This window comes from Falco cherrug, chromosome 4, assembly GCF_023634085.1.
Source record: "Falco cherrug isolate bFalChe1 chromosome 4, bFalChe1.pri, whole genome shotgun sequence".
NCBI classification, from domain to species: domain Eukaryota; kingdom Metazoa; phylum Chordata; class Aves; order Falconiformes; family Falconidae; genus Falco; species Falco cherrug.
This window is the reverse complement of record NC_073700.1, coordinates 83665060-83684379: the sequence shown is the minus strand read 5'-3', so window position 1 is coordinate 83684379 and position 19320 is coordinate 83665060. Positions and strand designations below refer to the sequence as shown.

The window sequence follows — 19320 nt, the reverse complement described above, 5'->3', positions numbered from 1 at the left end:
ACTTAGGCTGGCAGGGACCACCAGAGGTCTGTAGTCCAACCCTCTGCTCAGAACATGTCAGTATTATGATCAAACCAGGGTGCTCAGGGCTTTCATCCCAAAAGATTTTTGAAAGGCTGTATAAGAATAAACAAAAACTAGGTCCAGGATTCTTTCTTTCCACTAACCTATGAGTAAATGCTAGGACACTATAAGCCTTAGCAATCAGACTGAAACAGCAGCCTTTACATTTGTAACTCTAGTCAACTTTCCTGGTGGAACTGCAGATTTTTGAACATGACATTGAAGCCTACACACAGTGAGCTAACTTTTGATGTGCTCTGTGAATCTTTTAGGATGAGTTTATAATGTTTTGGGGACTCTATGAACCACAACTAGAAAAATAGTGGCGTGGTTTAATAATCCTGTGTATACACAGCTTGTTTTTTTGCAGAAATTCGTGGAAAGTGAATTAGCATGTTTCTTTCTGTACAGTCTGAACGTTTGTTACCCAACAAGTGGAATTCCTAAATTGACAGTGTTTTTACAGAAGAAGAAATCATGTCTTTCATTTTCAAACATAATCTTGCATCCATTTACCCACTTCAAGTGCTTTAAAAGATGATCTCTTGCAGTTTTTTTTTTCTTTAAAATACTAAATTTTTGCTTTCAAATTCACATTCTAATTGGAAAGATGGGAGAGCACGCTGTCTTGCACAGTCGAATACGGTGTCAATTAAGGACTGCATCCTATATCAATCCATGGTCATGGCCTGAAGAGCTATAAGCTTTCAGGGCATGGCAAGGTCTGCCAACTGATGTGAAGGAATTAATACTTCTGGCAGAAACCTGAATAAACAGTATCTCCAGGTATACATTTCTCCCTTCTGGTGCATAGAGTAAGTGAATCTTCACTTCTAACAATGATGTAATGTTATATTGAGACTCAGGCTTTTAAAAACATGGACCCTCTGGCAAGGTTGGATTACCCATAATAAGAAATGGGGTTTCTGTAGTCCTTTTTCTTCCTTTCACTGAGGATTTTGAGGGTTCCAATCATTCTGCTTTGGACAGCCCAGGCCATACCAGTAGGAGGTGGTCCCTGAGTGACTTGACTGTCCATGGCCTGACCATAAAACCTTCCTCTGTAGACTCCACACAACTGCTTGAAGACACCAAGGTTGAAGCCAGCATCACCTTCTAGTCATGGCTACGGCTTTGCTCTTTCTGTAGGAGAAGCAATGCTATAGCATAAACTGACTTGTCAAATGAAGACGTTGAGAAATATATTACAGCTTTCCTGCTTGGTGGTGGTCTTTCTTCAACTTATTGGCGGTCTCTTTACAAAACAGGCAACAAGAACATGGAGAAAAGAACCAGAGGATAGGGAAATGAAAGAAAGAGCTATAATAACTTAAAGGCACCAAAAAATGCACCTGTTGCTATATTGCCAGAGCCAGTCAATGATAATAATTTATGACTGTGTGAATATTAACCTTGTGATTTATCAGCTGCACTGCTTGACTTGATGCCAGTACAGTGTCATAAAACCAAGGAACAGTAAGGCTAAAACTGAATGCATTGCTGCAGGAGGTATTTGAGGTATTTAAGTCTGTTGATCCTACATGAACAAACGCATTTGCCCTGCCTATTAAAAGCAGTCTTTAGAGAATCCTACCAGTCGTGTAGATGTGCTGACCAGGCTGGTCCATGTCTGGGTGAGGTAATGTGGAATCATCGGGGGAAGACGGGGTCCTAGACACTGGTCGATGTTTATCTAATCCCGCCATGCCAACTGTAGCCATCTGAGCCTGGTAGATTTGCAACTGGTGGACATGCTGATGGGCCAGGAACTCCTGTTTCCAAGAAAACAGCACAGTAGAAAGAAATGTGAGACGGGATCAAGTAAGACACTGAGGGAAACATGTCAACAAATTAAGTTCATTAGGTCAGGGCTGTAATAAACAGTGTGGAAAAAAACAACCCCAACAACTCACACCTAAGACCTAGTCAATAAATCCATTCAACAGATGTTTTCACACTGACAGTGTGAGCTGCTGACTTTGCTGGAGAGTAGGTGATGGCAGGCAACCTGTCAGTTCTCCCTGACAAAGGAAAAGATGGATTCACATGCAAAGACTTATAAAAGACAACAGTTTTTCTAATATATTGAATGCATAATATGATAGAATATACATTTTATGACCCTACGCAAATATAAACAAAATATTCCTACAGCACTGAACGTTAAAAGCAGTGTCTTTACTACTCAGTAGCAAATTCACAGACCAGCTGTGTGTCAAATTTCTCGAGTACTCAGTTCCCAGAAATCCCTGGAAAACAGGAACAATTTGCACATAGGTTTTCACAAATCATTTAGAAATTCAGGAATTTTACATGAGATCCCACTTAGGGGCCATCTTTTTTTTTTTTGTCATAACTGCTGCTGACTATAGGCAGTGCCAAACACTTCAGGAAAGGTAGGCAGGTGTGAAAAGACTGGGACAGAGAAGAAAGGGAGATTTCCTCCTCTGTTTTCTTTGTCAACAGATGGTGACTTTTGCTGATGTGACAAAGACTGAAACTTTCTGAAGTCAGTAGAAACCTTGGCATTCACTCACTCCACAGGGTAGGATTACTTTGCAAGCCTTTTTCTTTCTGTTTTTCTTTTTTGTGCATACAGTCCTAGAACCTCAACAGGAAGTGATTGTAAGAGAGAGATTTCCAAACCACTTTGCAATATAAGTTCAGCTGAAATTCATACTTCTGTCTTGAAACTGCAGACTCTCTTTATCCTTACGTGGACTTGAACACATATATGCAGGAATATATATGGTATATATATGGCTTATTTTGGTTGTTTTGGTATTTTTTTAAATAACCCAGAAACAATTAGCAGTGCTGTATGCTGTAGCTTGGGACAGAAGCTCAGAGGTCTGGCCTGGCTAAGGAAGGATTGTTGTGTGCACAGAGAGGTGAAGCCAAGTTCAGGCTGTGCGAGAAGGCAGGTGGGAGTACCTAGGAGTACCCCAGCCCCTTGCACATTGCAAAATGAATCCACAGCTCAAGGGAAGTGAGAATGTTTACCCTGCATGTAAAAAAAAAAAAGAGGCCTTTGTGAAATTGAGTTCTCATCAATAACAGCTGAAATGAGAACAAATACTTTAAAAGGCAGCCTCAAAACCCACATTAATATATAAGGTCACCACTTCAGTGAAAAGACATAAGGTCATGGGAAGGCTAAATCACCTGGGACCTTGTCATAAGTGACTAAATAAATCGAGAAAATACGAGTAAGCAAAAATAAGTTTTACAAGAAGTGTCTTGGTTTAGTGTGATTGAAGCATTCCCCTTTCTTTAAATACAGTCTCTGACTTCTCCTATTGCTTTTTTAATGTATGATTACAGGATGTTCTTGGAAATACCTTGAGGTATCTGAAGAGATGTGTGTATCCCCTTTCGTTATGAACATAACATTCAGACATTCTTCCCTGAAATGCCTAAGTGCCTTTTTTTATTTAGTTTAATTATTGTAATTGTGGTAGATTTTGAGAGGAGGTATTTTTTATGCTCCTAGGCATACACATCTTTTGTAACCTTTCCTGGGAGTGTGTGTGATTGAAGAGAAGTGAAGAATGCATGGGTGCTACTGTGTCAAGTATTTTCCTTATGGAGAACAGAAGCAGATAAATTCCTTTGTGAGGATTCAACATTCACTTTCCTCAATGCTGGCCTAGCGCTCAATAAATGAGGCACAGGAAATATTTTGCTGTCTGTAGCATAATTACGCCTTGCATCCTAGGGTCAAGTGATGACAGCAGCACTGTCTGTCTTACACTAGGGTATTCACCATCTCCTGCCTACTCTTCCACAGTATGAGAGCTGAGCAGCTTGGAAGAAGCCAAACTTGTGCCTGTAGGAGCTCTTCTTCACACAGAGCTTTACTGCCATACATGAAATCAGAAAATAGTTGATATTTTTGCTGCTCTCCTCAACCTTGCAGGCTGTATTCATTGCATTAATTAAATAGCTGGTATTTGTGTAATTCTTCGATCAAGGGGATTTTTGATACTATCTTTTAGTGTCCATACTGATGATAATTCATTAGTTGAGTTCACTTTTCTGATAGTTTTGAGTACAAAAGACAAGAATGTTTTTCAAACTAGTCAGAGTGCAGCAGTGTATTCTCGTAGTCTGCATTAAACAATATTATTTAAATATACCTCTTAAGGGAATCTTGGAAATACATATATCAGTGAAAGGGCATTCATACTGTGCACACATGTTTCTATTTGGACTTTTCTCAGTGCTGGTAGACTGAGGTCTGAGCCTTCAGAATTGCTTTTTTACTTTCAGACCTGAATTTCACTTGTGCAATACCTGCACAGTCTTTTTCAGTTTGCCATTCAATCAATATCTAAAATCTAATCTGTCCAGATCTCTGATCTGAAAAAGTCAAGTGGGTTTTGTTGTTTTTGTTTTTGTTTTTTTTACGATGTCTTGAAGAAGACAAAAAGCAAAGTCTGGAGCACTACAAAACAGATAATTCAGGAAGATGTTCCTACCTTTGCTTATAAAAACATTACATGTTTGTGTCTGTGTAAGCAATAGAAATAACACTACTTTTCAGGCATATGAACAAAACAAGGTAATTTTTTTTAATGCTAATCAACCTGTGTGAACATCACCCAAGAGCCAGACAGCTATATATTTCAGCAATTTGTCAAAGGCCCAAGAAGAGAGGCTGTTCTTGCTCTCCTGTATTTTCCTGCTCAACTGTGTTTTGTTTATTACTTTCTTCCCTCCTCAAATGAAACCAGACACATAAACATGTGACATTCTGGGTATCAGCATAATCAGTCCAGGGAAGGAGAAGAAATTTGTGGATGGTTGAATAGAAAACTGCTCAACACCTGTTTTAATTTCTGAGATCAGAGAGAACGGTTTGCCTGGGAAAAACTTTTAAAATTTGTTAAAAGTGCAGTAGTTTGTCTCACAAGGTTACACTGAGGCTTGTTCTGGTGACTTCCAGATTCTTTAAATGTAATTTTAAAAAGGTATCAGCAAAGTTTGGACTTGGTAAGGTTTTAGACAAAGTTTTAGGCTAACTTCCTGATTAGGTTTCGTTTTACAGTCAACAGGCACTCATGAAATACATAGATTTTTTCCCTGCACCTACATATTTATGCTGTGAGCATTTGAGATACTCTGTGTCACACAAACAAGTGGATTAATGCAATGAGTAATGTGGATAATCAACACGCTTATCTGGTTCCCCAAATACCCACCTGGTCTCTGGAAGGGATTAAAGCAATGCAATGAATTCATCTTCAAGTTTTATGTGCTACAGCACTGCAAACACATGTCTATCTTTCCAGCAATACGGCAAAAGCAGTATTTGCACATCTGCAGGGTTAGTGATTTGTGTGAATATATTTGGAGCATTTCTTAGGTAACCCGAGCCCTGCCTGCCCAGCGTGGAGCCTGCTAGTTCCAGGTGCCTGAGATTAGTTCATTAGTAGAGGCAGGCAATTAGGGCCTCTGCCTGAGTGAGTGGAAGACCATTCATTGTCTTCCCCAGGAACCAGCTCAGGCCCTCAGTAATTATTTTGAAGAAGGTTTTTAGAATCAGTATCTAAAGAAAAGATGACCCTTTTGGAGGCACAAAAGGTAAATATTTGTTCTCTTTTTAGTATTGCTGTAAGATTTGTTTAGGAGGAGCTGGAATTGATTTGGGTTGGTGTGAATACTACTTTCATGTAGATGTATGATTTGTACATTCTGGTGCTCGATGTTTTGTATATTTGAGGATTTTAATGAGAGCTACTTTCTTATTTCTCTGACTGTGAGAACTGGTGACTCACAAGTGTATTATTCAGTTGGACAGTTAGATGGTCTGTGCTGGATGAAAAAGCACAGGTGAGTTGTCTATGAATGAATGGTCCTTCAAGCTGTTATGTTTTGTGTAGAGAAAATATGAGGGGTTCACTCAAAACCTTTTTTTGCCTCTCAGCAGTCTGCTTTTTAATTTAGTTGTGATATGTTTATATTTAGTTTAGTTATGGCTAAATAAATCCCAAGATTCATAGGTCTGTACTGTAATCCTAAGTGCGCATGGGCATACACACACCTCTCTAGGGTTTATGCTTTGGCTTTTTATTCATTGTGGTACAAATTCTTTTTCTCTTAAGAAATTAAAACTTTGCTACTCCTAATAGCAAGATTACTGCTTGTAGTCTGTCATATATTTGTGATCAGGTTTACAGCCCTCTGCTGTTGTGCCTCTACTGCATTCTCCTGAAGTATGAAATGTGTACTAATGTTATTAACTATTAAAATCATTCACGTATTCCCCTTCTTCCCCTCCTTTTCCCTCCCCCAAAGACTTTCAATACTACTAACCTTACAAGGTTTTTTTCCTCTCAAAGCATTTTTTGGTGGTCTATTTTCTAGTTAATTTTTTCCTATAATTTCCACATTGTTTTCTGAAAATTACTGAACTGCCCAGTTATTACTGAGGAGGAAAAATACATGTGTGCTGGAGGAAGTTTTGCCCTAAGTAGGGATGAAAACAAAAGCTGCCCAGCGGAAGACCTGCTGCTTAACAAGTACTTTCTCCAGCCCCTCCATCTGAAGGGTATTTCTGATGCTTGCTCTGCTGCCTTGTTTCTACCCCATGGTTCCTGCTGTAGGCCCTACTCCTTTGCCTTTTCCAGACCCCTGTAGCAACATGGGAGAAGGGTAACTTCAGGTCTTACGACTTGTCTTCCCTACCACATTCCTTGACTTCCTACCTTCCCAGTGCAGTTGTAGCTGAATGCATCCAAGGGATGTCCAGGCCAGCAGCTGCATCCAGCAAAAAGGATTTTGCTTGCAGCAAACATACTAAGTCCTACTTTAAGGTCCCCATGATGGCAGCCTTGGCCCAAACCAAGGCAACATCATCCAAAGTATGAGTCGGTCAGAAATTCTAGGCACCCAGAAACCTCTCATACAGTTCAGATGTAGCTAGTTAACAGTGCTTTGGAAATCATGGACCTCATGGAAAATATTAATAGGATTGATCTTAGTTATCCCTAGAAGTGACAGGGGCAGAAAAACCTGGATAACAATGACTTCCTAAACAAGGAGTATTGGGGAAAAAAGAGCTGTAGGTAAGCAGAAGTTGTAGCACTTCTGACCCAGGAGTTTTGTGAACTACTGTTCTGCCTACTGGCCTCAAACAAAACTATAACTAGTTGCCCTCAGGAACTCAGTAAAAAACAGTCATGAGTTTTTCTGAAAGTACTTGTGTGAACAAATGTGAAAGTGCAGGAATGGCTTATCTCTGTCAATCTGTACAACCTCAAATAGAAATTAGTCTGAGAGATCCCTGAAAGCAAATATGTTGAGAGATCTTTTAAACTGCTCTGTCACTTGGAGAAAACATGTGACCAAGAAACCCTAGTGGTACTGTTTTTGACAAAACCACATGTAAAGCCACAAACTTCCATGGCCATCACTTTCAGGAAAAATCAGCATCACCATCTGAAATAGTCAGTTACAAATTCAGAATCAATGTTTTTATGAAAAGTAAATAAATAGCAAGTATGGATACAGACACATACATTGACTAGGTAAAAAAGTATTTAAAGCAAGTAAAAGCATAGGAAGAAACGAAGCAGCTAGCCTTGAGTCACCTGGATGTATTAGGTCACATATTATAAAGATGTTTATAGACTTTGGTTTTATTTTCCTGCTGTAATACAAGGAACACAGTGTTGACTAGAACATGAGTAAACAGAAATGAAGCCTTATCAGCTGAATGTTGGGTACAGCCAACAGAGCAATGGGATGAACTACATAGAGTCCTAGGCAGAGAAGACTTGCCTTGGGCAGCAAACTGCTGTTCACAGCAAAATGACCCCATGCCCTCTGCCCTCCACTTGCCTTCTGGAGCACTTTGGAAAGGTTTATTCCAGCTGCTGTCAAGGCAGAGCTTAGTACTTGGGGTGGCATTACTACGGTGGCTGCCCAGGTCATGGTCATCACCCTCATCCAGCTTTTCCCCCTCTGTTTCTGCAGCAGCAAAACTGTTGCTACAGAGGTTTCTGCCCCTCTCCCGTCACCCTTCCCTTCTAGGGCAGGAGCACCTTTGGATGGCAAAACATGTTATTAAAATGACAACGTTTTTGTCTAGTTGGCCAAGGAATAGGGGAAGGGCAAAGACTATTAATGGGGTGCCATGAGTGTGCTCCTTCATCAAGCCCTGTAGGAGAGGATGCGTTCCCTGCCTTGGCTTGCAAGACCAAATGTGCAAGTCAGGGCTGGGGTCACACCCCTTGCCTCTGGTTGTAGGAGATAACAGGAGGGTCAGGACCCTACCTTTTACCCCTACTGTTGCAGAGGGAGGTGGGTGGGTTGCTGACCTGCACTTTCAAAGGGAGAGATAATAAAAAATTACCTTCCTTGGATGGAGAGTTTCCAAAAATCTGAGCATCTAAACATGAATCATCCTGGCCCAATGTAGGTGAGGAATCAAGATGGCCACGTGGGCTGAAAAGTTTTCAGCTATCTTTGTGAAGGAATATGACCCAGGCAGTCATTAAGTTGAAGCCTGGCATAATTAAGAAGAAAAGAGTGATGGAAAATGGTGTCTGGGAGTGACAGCAAGGAGGGTCTTAAGGAGAGAGCACTACTAGTGGAAGGAAATTCCAGGAGTCCAGCTGAGCTGCTGGTTTCACTCCTAGTTCCTGCTCCTGTGAGACCTGCCTTCTCTACTCCTGATGTTGGCAGGTACTTGACTTCTGTCACTTCTGCTAAAGTGCTGACTCTACGGTGTGCACAGCACACACCCAAAGAAAATGCAGCACCTCCTCAAAAGCTTGCACTCCCAGCTGAATCTTTTCCTTACTTTCTGACTCTCTTGGAGATTTAATACAAATATATGAATAATTTGGGGTTCAACGAAGTGGAGAAAGGGACCATCTGAACATCTATTGTGTTGTTTCTTTTTTTTTTTAAACCCACCTCTTCAGAGGATTCCTGTTACTTCATTACTTTTACTAGAAATACCACAAGACTTTCCTGAAGTCATTTGGTGCTTCCAAAAAAAGAATACAAAGAAGTGCAGAAATAAAATACTAATGTGAAAATACAGTTGTTCACAAGTCTTGCCCCAATTTTCAGTATTAACAGGTATTTGCTTCTTTCACTTTGATGTGAAGAATATATAGGCTTTATAATGGCATTTAATGGTTACAATCACCTAATCCTAGCAGCTTTCCAGCAGTCATGCAATTAAACTGATAGCTGGCCAAAACTAATTAATGAAAAATCACGTCCCACCTGTTTCATTGTTCTGGGAAATATCACCCAACTCTCTTCAACAGTATTGGCAAATCAGTTTGGTATTACTTTATGCAGATCATTTCAACCACTTCTATTTTTCTGCTGTTCATTGGAACTGTATTTTTTTAGCAGACTTGTACGGTTTCTTTTTAAGTGAAGAGTCATTAGTTTGGCCTTCATGCATAAAAATAATATTCTCCAGGCTAAATTCAGCAGCATCCCAGCTGAAGATTTGTGTTTTCTGCATGCTTCAATAGATCCTGCTTTGGGTTTATAGTCAGCTCTACTGGGTTCAGGATTTATTATAGAACTGATGGAAACTACTTGGGTGTGATATATAAAGAGGAGACCTTGGGGAACCCTGCTCTTCAATATATATAGGTCCGTGCACAGTAACACATTGGTGTCTAAGCATAAAATCAGGAGGGTGTATGGAAGCCCTCTATGGACACCTTCTCTTTTGTATGGAGGTACGTGAGGCCAGAACAGGGAGCATCAATGAACCAATGGTCAGCAAATATAAGAGCCATAACCAAGGTGTTTCACCAACTCTGTTATCTCTCTGTAGATCACCCCTGTAGATGACTGTATATAACGCATAAACTCCAGCAAGTGTGGTGTACTGCCATTGCCCACACCAGAGCTCTTCCACACAAACCATTCATTTATGTTGCTGCCTGTGTGACAGCAGAGTTGTAACCTGATTGATACCAGACCTTTGCTGGAGGACTTCTGCCTCTCTGAAGATTTCAGAGATGTGTTACCAAATCTCACACCTTACTTTAGTGTACTTAAAATGCCAGCAGACATCCTTTCTCCAACATATTTTTAGTAAGAGTTATACAGTTTCTTAAAAAAATATGTATGTGTACACACACATTTGCAAATATCACAAAGTATTTAAAAATATTTTTCTTTCTGTGGTGCTCAGCTCTTCATTGACCTTAATACAGAGAGAAATAGTAATATATAGTTAAATGGTGATATAATTTGAGAATAAAAAATGTAGGCTCTGGATATAGGAAGGATGCTGTGGATGGAAAAAAAGAAATTATCACAAAATAAATCTTTTCAGGTCTGTTCTATATACCTATGAAATATTCTGTGTATTTGCAGAATGCTCTGTATATTTCTAGGATAAATATATTTCTGCAACAAACAAGTACAGCTTATTGTACTTTTTTTCATTTTATTTTGTATAAAATGAGATTACTTGTAATTTGAACAAAATTTAACTGAACATGTAAAGATTACTTTTAAATATTTCTTGAAACTAGGGACTTTCCTACTATATGCCTCTCAGCATAGGTTTTGCTGCTTTTAACAAGTAGAACTACCAGAATGGGCAGATTGAAAAGCAGGTGAGGGAGGGAAGCTTATGTCTGCTGATTTAGGAACAGCTAGAGGGTTAAAAAGAAATGTGGAGAATAGCATGTTCTAGCATAGCACTAATTATATAACACAGACTGCAAAATAAATTCTCCAGTTTCTCATTCCTTGAGCAAATCTTGGCCCTCCAAATGCAAAGTATAGTTCATAAGAGGCCATAATACTTGCTATATTTCATGGTAAGGAAGTGTTTCACAGAAAGGAAGTGTTCTTCAAAACTGCCCCCCCCCCCCCCCCCAAAAAAAAAAAAAAAAAAAGTAAAAAAAAAAATTGGGCTAGAGTTCTGTCACAAGGAGAGTTCTGGAAGACTGGGTGGGACTAAAAGGGAGAAGAGGAAGCAGTATTGCAAAATCCAAACAACTGAATATCATAAGCTCCAATCCCTTCCCTTATCACTCTCTCTCTTCTTTAGTATAATGCTCTCAATATTTTGCCTGTTTTTAAAAGTTGAAAGGTATTTTTCTTCTATGTTTAACTGTCTTTCAGTCCTTTCTTGCCTTTATTCTTTTTCCAACAAAAGTGAAGTTTTCTATGTATTTGCATCTTCAGAAATATCAAATATTACAAGATATTACAATTACAAGAAATGGAAACAGAAAGGAAAAGAAAAACAAGGAAACAGAAAGAAAAGGAAAAGGAATACTACCTATGGAGAAGTGGGGGCAATAAGATAACTTGTCCAAGTGTAGCATTTCTGGAAGGTGGTTCATTGATTTGATCATGCTACATAAGGATCTTATCACTGTGTTAGCTAACCTGATATGTTTCTCTGTCTAGAAGAAATCTTTCTGAAGTATATAGGAGTGACTTACAGGAAAAGAAACCTGAATATTTAAGAGATCAAAGGACACAAAAATAGAGACCAAACCCTAGTCTATATTCCTCTTATGGGCTCTGGTACTCCCTACTACGATCCATGTCCTTCCTGAAACAAATGAAAACACAACAGTCTTGGGTATATTAATTGCATTTTTCAGATCTGCCTAAACATAAAACAAACCCAACTTTCTGCTTTAGAAATTATTCTTGGAGGATTGCTGCTTAACATTTGGAATCACTATCTCTTTGTTTTAAAGGCCGTCTGAGATAGTGATGTCTCAATTTGTATATTGGGGAAGGCAGCCCTGGACATCAGCTTCATTGGCAGCGCAGTCCCTATAACACCTCCTTCAGTGTAGCCTGATGACACCTTGAGAGGAAGCTCACATGGTGGAGATTGTCTTGGAGTTGGTGGCTGGGCAGAAAGACCGCAAGCAGTCAGGAAGGGGCAGATAAGCCAGCTGCAAAGCACAAATCTTACATCCCGAGAGTTGTGTGGGTACAGTCAAGGAGCAGAGGGCTTCAGTAATTCTCAAAAGAAAGGACCTGACAGTCAGTGGAAAAGGTAACCTCCTCCAATAACAAGTTATAATTTATAAGTAGCTCTGTTCTGGGGCCAGACTGGATTATTTACATAGATCTAAGTCTAGGTAGACGAGGGGAACCAAGAAATTTTTTCTTGGTTTTCACTGGGGTATCTGAGAGGAAAGTTTGGCACCTCAGTAGCTGCTTCTTAAAGCAATGCCCACAAAGAAAAGAGAGTGAGACTTCTTGCAGCCATACAACACTTGGAAAACATACATACTGGAAAATATTGCACCATCAATAGGCACAACTTTACTTCTAGTGAAACCTGGGAGCAGGGAGAGAGGGAATCCTGAGAACAGTCAAAGCAAAATGCTAATTTTAATGGTTGTATTTAGTTGGCCTTGTCTTGTGACAAGTTTGTTACTATGCAGATTTCCTACCTGCCACCTTCCATGGGAGGATTTTACAAAGTGAAGTTATGCAGGCAATTCCCCTTGCTTCTTACCTCTTTATTCCTAATTATGTTAGCCCTGTGTTCCCTCAAGATAACATTATAGCTGTCCCCAAATGCTCTGGATTTGGGGCCTGTGACAAATGAAATCTTATAGGAGAAAAAATTTCCAAGCACTACGTTGCAGAAGTATAGCTCCTAGCGTGCTGAAAACAAGGCTGTTCTTGCTTATTGTCTGACAATGGATTATTAACTTTTAAAATATTTCATGGGCATACTTTCTTACATTTCCTTTTTGTCTTCTGATAAATATATAATGTAATGTTACCAGGGATGGTTTGGATTTTGGTTTGGTTTTTGTATTTGGTGTTTGGTTTTTTGTTTGTTTGTTTTTGAATATATGTGTATTTACATATACTATTGCACTTACTGATTTTTTTGTTTTATTTTTGCTAGGAATGTCTTCTTTCTTCCTATGTAATAATTTCTATGTATATGATGCATATACATCCCTTGTATTATGCCATCCTATCAAAGGGTATAATGAAAATATTCTGTAATTCATCTGCTACATAGAGAGTATTTTTGTGTGGAGAAATTATGAATTCAAAGTGAACAGGGATTAGAAATCCTGATTTCAAATCCTTCCTTTAACCATTGGATAAATAGCAATTGTGTTGCATCAATAACATTCTCCACTTCTGACTTTTAATTATGAAGTCATGATGCACTGTGGCTTTCAGTGTTTCTTATTGCAACACATAGTAGCAGAGGTACAGTCAGAAGTTGTTTTGGTTTGTATTGCATTTTGAAAAGGGAAGGAGAAAGAAGTTAGAGCAACGAACACCATAAAATATCACAGCTTTTAGGCACTGCCCAGGCAAATGAAAGTATCCCCACTACACAGCTTTAAGCTGGATGCAAAAGAGCTCTGGACAGACAGAGTGAGTAAAGGAAGCCTGATCATCCCTATGTCCCACACAGAGCCATTGTGGTGAAGGGGCCTTTGTGTCTCAGCTGTTGTGTCTTTGGGGTCATTGGTGTCCTCAGTCTTGTTGAAAATATCCAGTGTTTAAACCTACTCAGAGAAACCAGGAGGAAATGTGATCCCATAACATGGTACATAGTGTAACATGGTGCCACAGCCAACCCTCAGGGCCACCATGAGCCCCAAAAGCTGTACCAAAAGCACTCCAAGCCAGGGAGTGTAGAAGCACTCCCAATAGCTGGCACCCTGCCTCTGTGCCACCATTGTTGGGGTGGCCTGCAAACTCTGCTGGCCACAGGGGAGCTTCGAAAAAGATGTTGTAAAACCTATCTCAGACCCTCGGCAGAGCTGCAAACGTGGGCTGAAAGGTTTAGGGCTGGGTTCAAAGCACTAGGTTCTGCCAGCCCAGTAAAGCACGTTCCTGTCGGAACTCTGAGACAGGATGCACAGGGGGTTAATTGTACAGTCTGATTGCAATATCAACAGATATGCTAAAACATGGCATATTTAGCCCAAACAGAGAGCTAACACTATCCAGAGCCCCCATCGCAGGCAATGAGCTTCTCAGCTGCTTCCTTCTCTTTTCCAGATCCTCCTCAGACTATGGGTATTCTGTTTTTACTTTGCTACTCTCACTAGACAAACCTAATTAAAGCAATTAAACACTTAATAGTGACATTTAAAAGGGGAAAAATATGTGAGGTTGTGGCAGAGTTTCTGACAATTTTGGAAATATCCCTGTTTTTTCCATAAAAGTTCATCCACGTCGAAGTGGTGCTTTGGACATTGAAATGTGCTATACACATGGACATAATTTAATTCAGAAGAATATGACTGCTGCTACCTGGCACTGTTTACTTATTTTCAGTCAGTCTGTGGAGAATTTGGAAGCCTTTTTACTATACAGTTCGAAATAAGAGACAGGATTGTTTTTCAGTTTTCCTCATGTGTGTTGTGAAGCATCAATCTAAGCTATGACCAGGCTCTTATTTATTTTTCTTTTAAACTTGGGTTTAATGATGATTGTTGCTGTCATACAGCAATATTGTCCAATGCTGGTATAATACATTCTATATGTTACATTCTAAAGAAGTTCTAGGATTTTGCTCTTGTTGGGGGAGGGATCATGAAGTTGCCAGACTTCTAATATGTTTTATATAAACTTATTAATTAGCTGGAGATTTCTCCTGATTTTAGGTACATCCAGGAACTGGTTCTGATACAAAACCCCAGATAATGCTTTGGAAATTTAGATTCAGTAGAAATTCAGATGGAAGCATCTGCTACTTCATGTAATCTGTAGCACATTTTTGTGTGTACCAGCCAACATTTACTGAGCTCCCTTTCAGAGCTGGCCGTATTTCTGGAGTAATATCTGTAACACTTGGAGATTCAGCATATTATTTCAGTAGAAAAAGTGTTACATGAAGTTAGCCAAGCTAGCAAGGCCAACCCCTCTTGAAAACAGTTTTGCTACATGCAATCATGCAATGACTGCAAAGAGCAAAATTCTTCTTGTTACAGTGGAAATAACACACTCCAACTTCACGTGGCAGGAAGAAAAACATTGCGCTAATTTATGAGTAGCTGCCATCTGAAGGCATTGAGATGGTAGGCCCATTGAATCTTAACCTAAAGGACCTGGGGAACATCTGAGGCAAAGCCTAGCTGGTAAATTAATCTCTGCTGTTTATAGGCATTCGCATCACAGGCATCTATTTGTGCCTGCATAACCCTGCCGGAGAGAGAATAAGGGCTGTGGGTGCAGTTGTAGGCAATGCGTTCCCATGGAGGAAGCCTGGGGTGAACAGTGTGGTTGGTGGCTAAACCAGTGGTGTGAGTTGTATCACCTAATCTTTGTATTTTAATGAGAAAGTAAGGAGTGAGAAGCCCTGAGCAGGGGTTTGTGGGTGGCTCCCTCCAGCTGTGAAATGTTTGTGTCCCTGGTGGCTGTCCTCTCCCCAGGGGTAGAGGTGGGTGGAAGAGAACTCCTTTTCATTTAAGAAAGGGTTACAGGGCCACGCTGCCAAAAGAGCTGCACCAGTGGCTGAAAGCCCTGATAGAGGTTTGGGTCAAGTTAGGTTGCTTTAGGAGGATTTAGATCTCTGAAGATGTTTTGTTTTCATTCTTTGAATTAAAATTTAATTTAAGTAATTGAAATACATAATCCATCTCCGAGGAATGCTGTCTTAATCTTGTCTCTTAGAAGAAAAAGCAGGATTTTCAAATTTTATCTGTTACTGATCAGTTGCATGAGCTTACATCAGTCTTCTGACCTCTCTGAGCCTTTGTGTCACCTTATCTCATCCTGGCTTTATCTATCTTAACTATGGAGATTTCAAGCAGTTTGTCCTTTGCAATGTGACAATTCAGTGCTCAACACTAAGGGTACTTGACTGCAATTGTGGAGCTAAGGCGGCAGTAGTACACTAAAAATAATGAAAAACTATCTTTAAAATCCTCTTCCTTACCTCCCACCTGTGTTCCAAAAAATAAAAAGGAAAAACCTATGAGTTTAATTTAATCTTTTCAGCATAGCAATTACCCATACAGGTCCAATTAAATTTCATAATAAAAAAAAAAGAAAGAAAGAAAGAAAAGAAGCAAATATAAGGAACCAGAGCAAAAGGACAAAAAGGGAGGGAAGATAAATTGGATGGGAGCAGGGTGGAGAGAACAATAATCCAGCTTTAATAGAGGCAAATCATAAATAACTGGGACTCTGGATCCAAGTACCGCCTCTCTCATCACCTGGAAATGGTCAGAGCATCACAACTGTGATTTTTGGACACTTATACAGTATGAGGTTCTGTTGAGTGAACTCTGGTCCCCTAGGTCCCCCTACAGCAGTTATTTCTTTAAAAGCTTTTAAGCTTAGGACATCACGTTGTTGTAATATGAAGGCTTTTGAAATGTGTAGTTACTTTGGAGGGTTTTCATTTACTGCTCTATTCTACTATAAAACGGTATAAACCCTATTTCTCTGATGCCTTCCAAAACCCCACAGTAAATAATTGCTGTAGCGTATGGTTGCGGTAGCCCAGTCATCGGACGAAATCAGCTGAGAAAGCAGGGCTGGTTGTGCACCAACTGTGGCACCCGCCCACTGCTGACCACAGTAACCTTTTTGGGAGAAGTCACTTCCATCAGTCGGGCCACTACAGGGCAGTGGCCGCAAGGCAGCAAAACACTGCTTGGAATAATTCTTTGCAGATGCCAGGAACCGGAAGTTTCAGGGAGAAAAATGAAAGCCATTCCCTCTTCCAATGACACAAGCCTTTGATACCACAAAGTCATTTGGACAGAGAGCTCCAAGGTCAGGAAGGCACATAAAGATTGGTGATTAGAGAAATACTATATCAGCAAAGTGTGGCAAGCTATTAAAAGAAACTGTAGCTTTTATGATTGTGTTGCTGGAGCTTCCCCAGGGCTATTTGTATTAGATATTGAGTTAGGCATAACTTATTTAGTCCCAGCATTCCAGAAAACATTTTGATGTCAGCTACTGAAGGAAAGTAAACATGAGGAGGAGGAAACAGCACTGATCTCAAACAGATAAAAATATTGTAATTTAATTTTGTGAACCCATGCATGTTAGAGTACTAAGAAAGAGGAATTTTTAAAAGGTTGATTTGACTTAAAAGACTTGGTTGATAGAGGTATTTAGTCACCGTGCAGCTGGGGGGAGGGAGGGTGGAGAAACAGAGATGATTTATAATCTTGAGTATATGCTACACCCTGACAAAGCATGAATGTAGTTTTCTGTAGACAACATTTTTGTCTAGAGCAGATTTTATGCACATGTGTGATTCTCATCTAATGCTGTGGGGTTGTGTGTATGTTGGGCCAAACTATTTGCTTAGCTGGGCTGTTTGCCCAGTGGGTGTTCTGATGGCTGGTGACAGGGTTTTGCCTGCCCTGCAGTGAGCAATTACGTCTTTGGGACTGTAATTTAGGAATAGCTCTATGGGTCTGGATTTTGGGTCACTAAGTGAGGATTTTAATCAAAAAGTTCTGATCTTTAGGTTGATAATATATGCACAGATACTATCTCACTGCTCAGCAGCTCCAGTGCAGGAGTCTCGCTTGTTTACTTCTATAAGAAGCAGCCAATAAATCCATTGGGGAATTCTGCTCATGGGTTCTCTATTCTCTCAGAATAACACTGTGGATCTGAGGAAATCACAGGTATAAATGTAAGGTCAGGTGGGGTTTTATTCCATGTGCCAGAAATTACTGTTTGTTTAAAAGTGAGGAAGTGGGAGAGCTGAAACCTCAAAGTCAAGTACAGCTCAACCCCCTTAACACAGTAGGGTCACCTCAACTACAGCTCCTTGCAGAGGGTTTTTCCATGCCATCTTGACTGTGCTTTCATTTTTAGATTTTTATTTTTTATTTAAAATAGCTGGGGTTTTTTGGAGGTTAACACTTAGGGGTTTAAGTACTGCAGGAAAAAGGCTCAAGGAATATAGCAGAACTAGCAGGTTACAGATAACGCTTTGGAAATGTTATCTGCCAGAGATATTGTCCAAGAAAAGTTTGTGCTTTCTGCTACCTTGCTCTGACCAGGTTTATTAATGTCACTTCATTTTGGACCAAGGCAAGATGCCAGCCCTTCCATACCCTTTTATCTCAGAAGACGAGGTATATAAGATTGTGAAGACCATACTTTGGTGCTTCTCTTGATTAGCATCATTAAGAGTTCAGTGACCTCATATCGCTGACAAAGTTTTTCACTCAAATTGTGAAATTCTACATTTTTGTTCTGAGTAGGAAAGATTTTTAGCATGAGATGAAGAGGAAGAAAACCTCCTCTCCTTTCTATCCTTGCTATATATTTTTTGTGTTAACATTTTCACTGCAAAGAAATTATGCATTACCACAGGAATATCCCAGCTCTGCAGGTTACATATTAATGACCAGTTCTTCCAGACAGAGGATCATATTTCATTTAAAGTGCAAATGTTATGCCTGGTAGTTACCAAACATGCCATATAGAACTTGGCAACTAAGACTTTATTTGCATGTCCTCTGCTTAAAAACATACTAGTTAATACAAAGACTTCCCACAGATTATTTTTTTTAACCTTAATTACTCAGTCCTACATACTTGTCCTAATTCTTGACATAGTTAATAAGATGATTCTGGGCTATAAATTCTCTACCTTGAAATTTGTAAGTTACTATTTGTAAGTTTATTGCACTTTTAGGCTGTCTTTAACAAAAGTTAGTCTTTTACTTAAGAATACAACTATTGCATTTTGCATGTTGTGAAGATGGATTTGAAGCTTTTTGGGACCCATAGCTAAAAAGGAAACATGCTTGTGTTGTTGACTACTTGTCTTGGGGAGAATAATTCATGGCTCAAGAAAAAGGAAGCAGAAATGTGCTTTACCCTGAAGCTAAACAGAAAAAAACCCACACTGTAAATTTAATAGAAGAATCTGTTTGGCTATGATAATGCCTGACTGCACCAGACCAGTCTGTCGTGCCCAATACTGTCTCAGACAATAGATGTTATTTAGTGAGAACACATGAGCATGTCTACTCTCTGCAGTTCATTCCCCTCATAATCTCCCAGCATCCAGATTTTTTGCGTTGCATACCTGCCTCTTTAATATCTGCTTATGACCCTATTGACCATGAATTTGTCTAATCTTGTTTTGAACACCTGGTTCCACAATCATTCATGGCAACAAATTCCAGAATTTCACTATTTGTGGTACAAAGGAGAAAAAAAAAAAAAAAAAGTCTTCCCTGTTTTAACCTGATCTCCTCATAATTTCAGCAAAAGCTCCCAAATCTAGTATTGCAGGATTCGGTGCGTAACAGTTCT

General features: G+C 39.7%; 1 protein-coding gene and 1 long non-coding RNA gene across 2 annotated transcripts in view; one reads left to right on the top strand and one right to left on the bottom strand.

Annotated features, from left to right (window-relative positions):
* Positions 1-19320, bottom strand: part of HDAC9 (histone deacetylase 9) — a 485060-nt gene that overhangs the window by 147994 nt on the left and 317746 nt on the right. The window contains exon 14 of the mRNA XM_055706591.1: positions 1658-1835. Within this exon, the coding sequence (XP_055562566.1) occupies positions 1658-1835 (178 nt within the window). The remainder of the gene's footprint in view (positions 1-1657; positions 1836-19320) is intronic.
* LOC114017509 (uncharacterized) overlaps positions 5147-19320 on the top strand; it is a 45547-nt gene continuing 31373 nt past the window's right edge. Inside the window, exon 1 of the long non-coding RNA XR_008731646.1 lies at positions 5147-5649. This is a non-coding gene — a long non-coding RNA (uncharacterized LOC114017509). The remainder of the gene's footprint in view (positions 5650-19320) is intronic.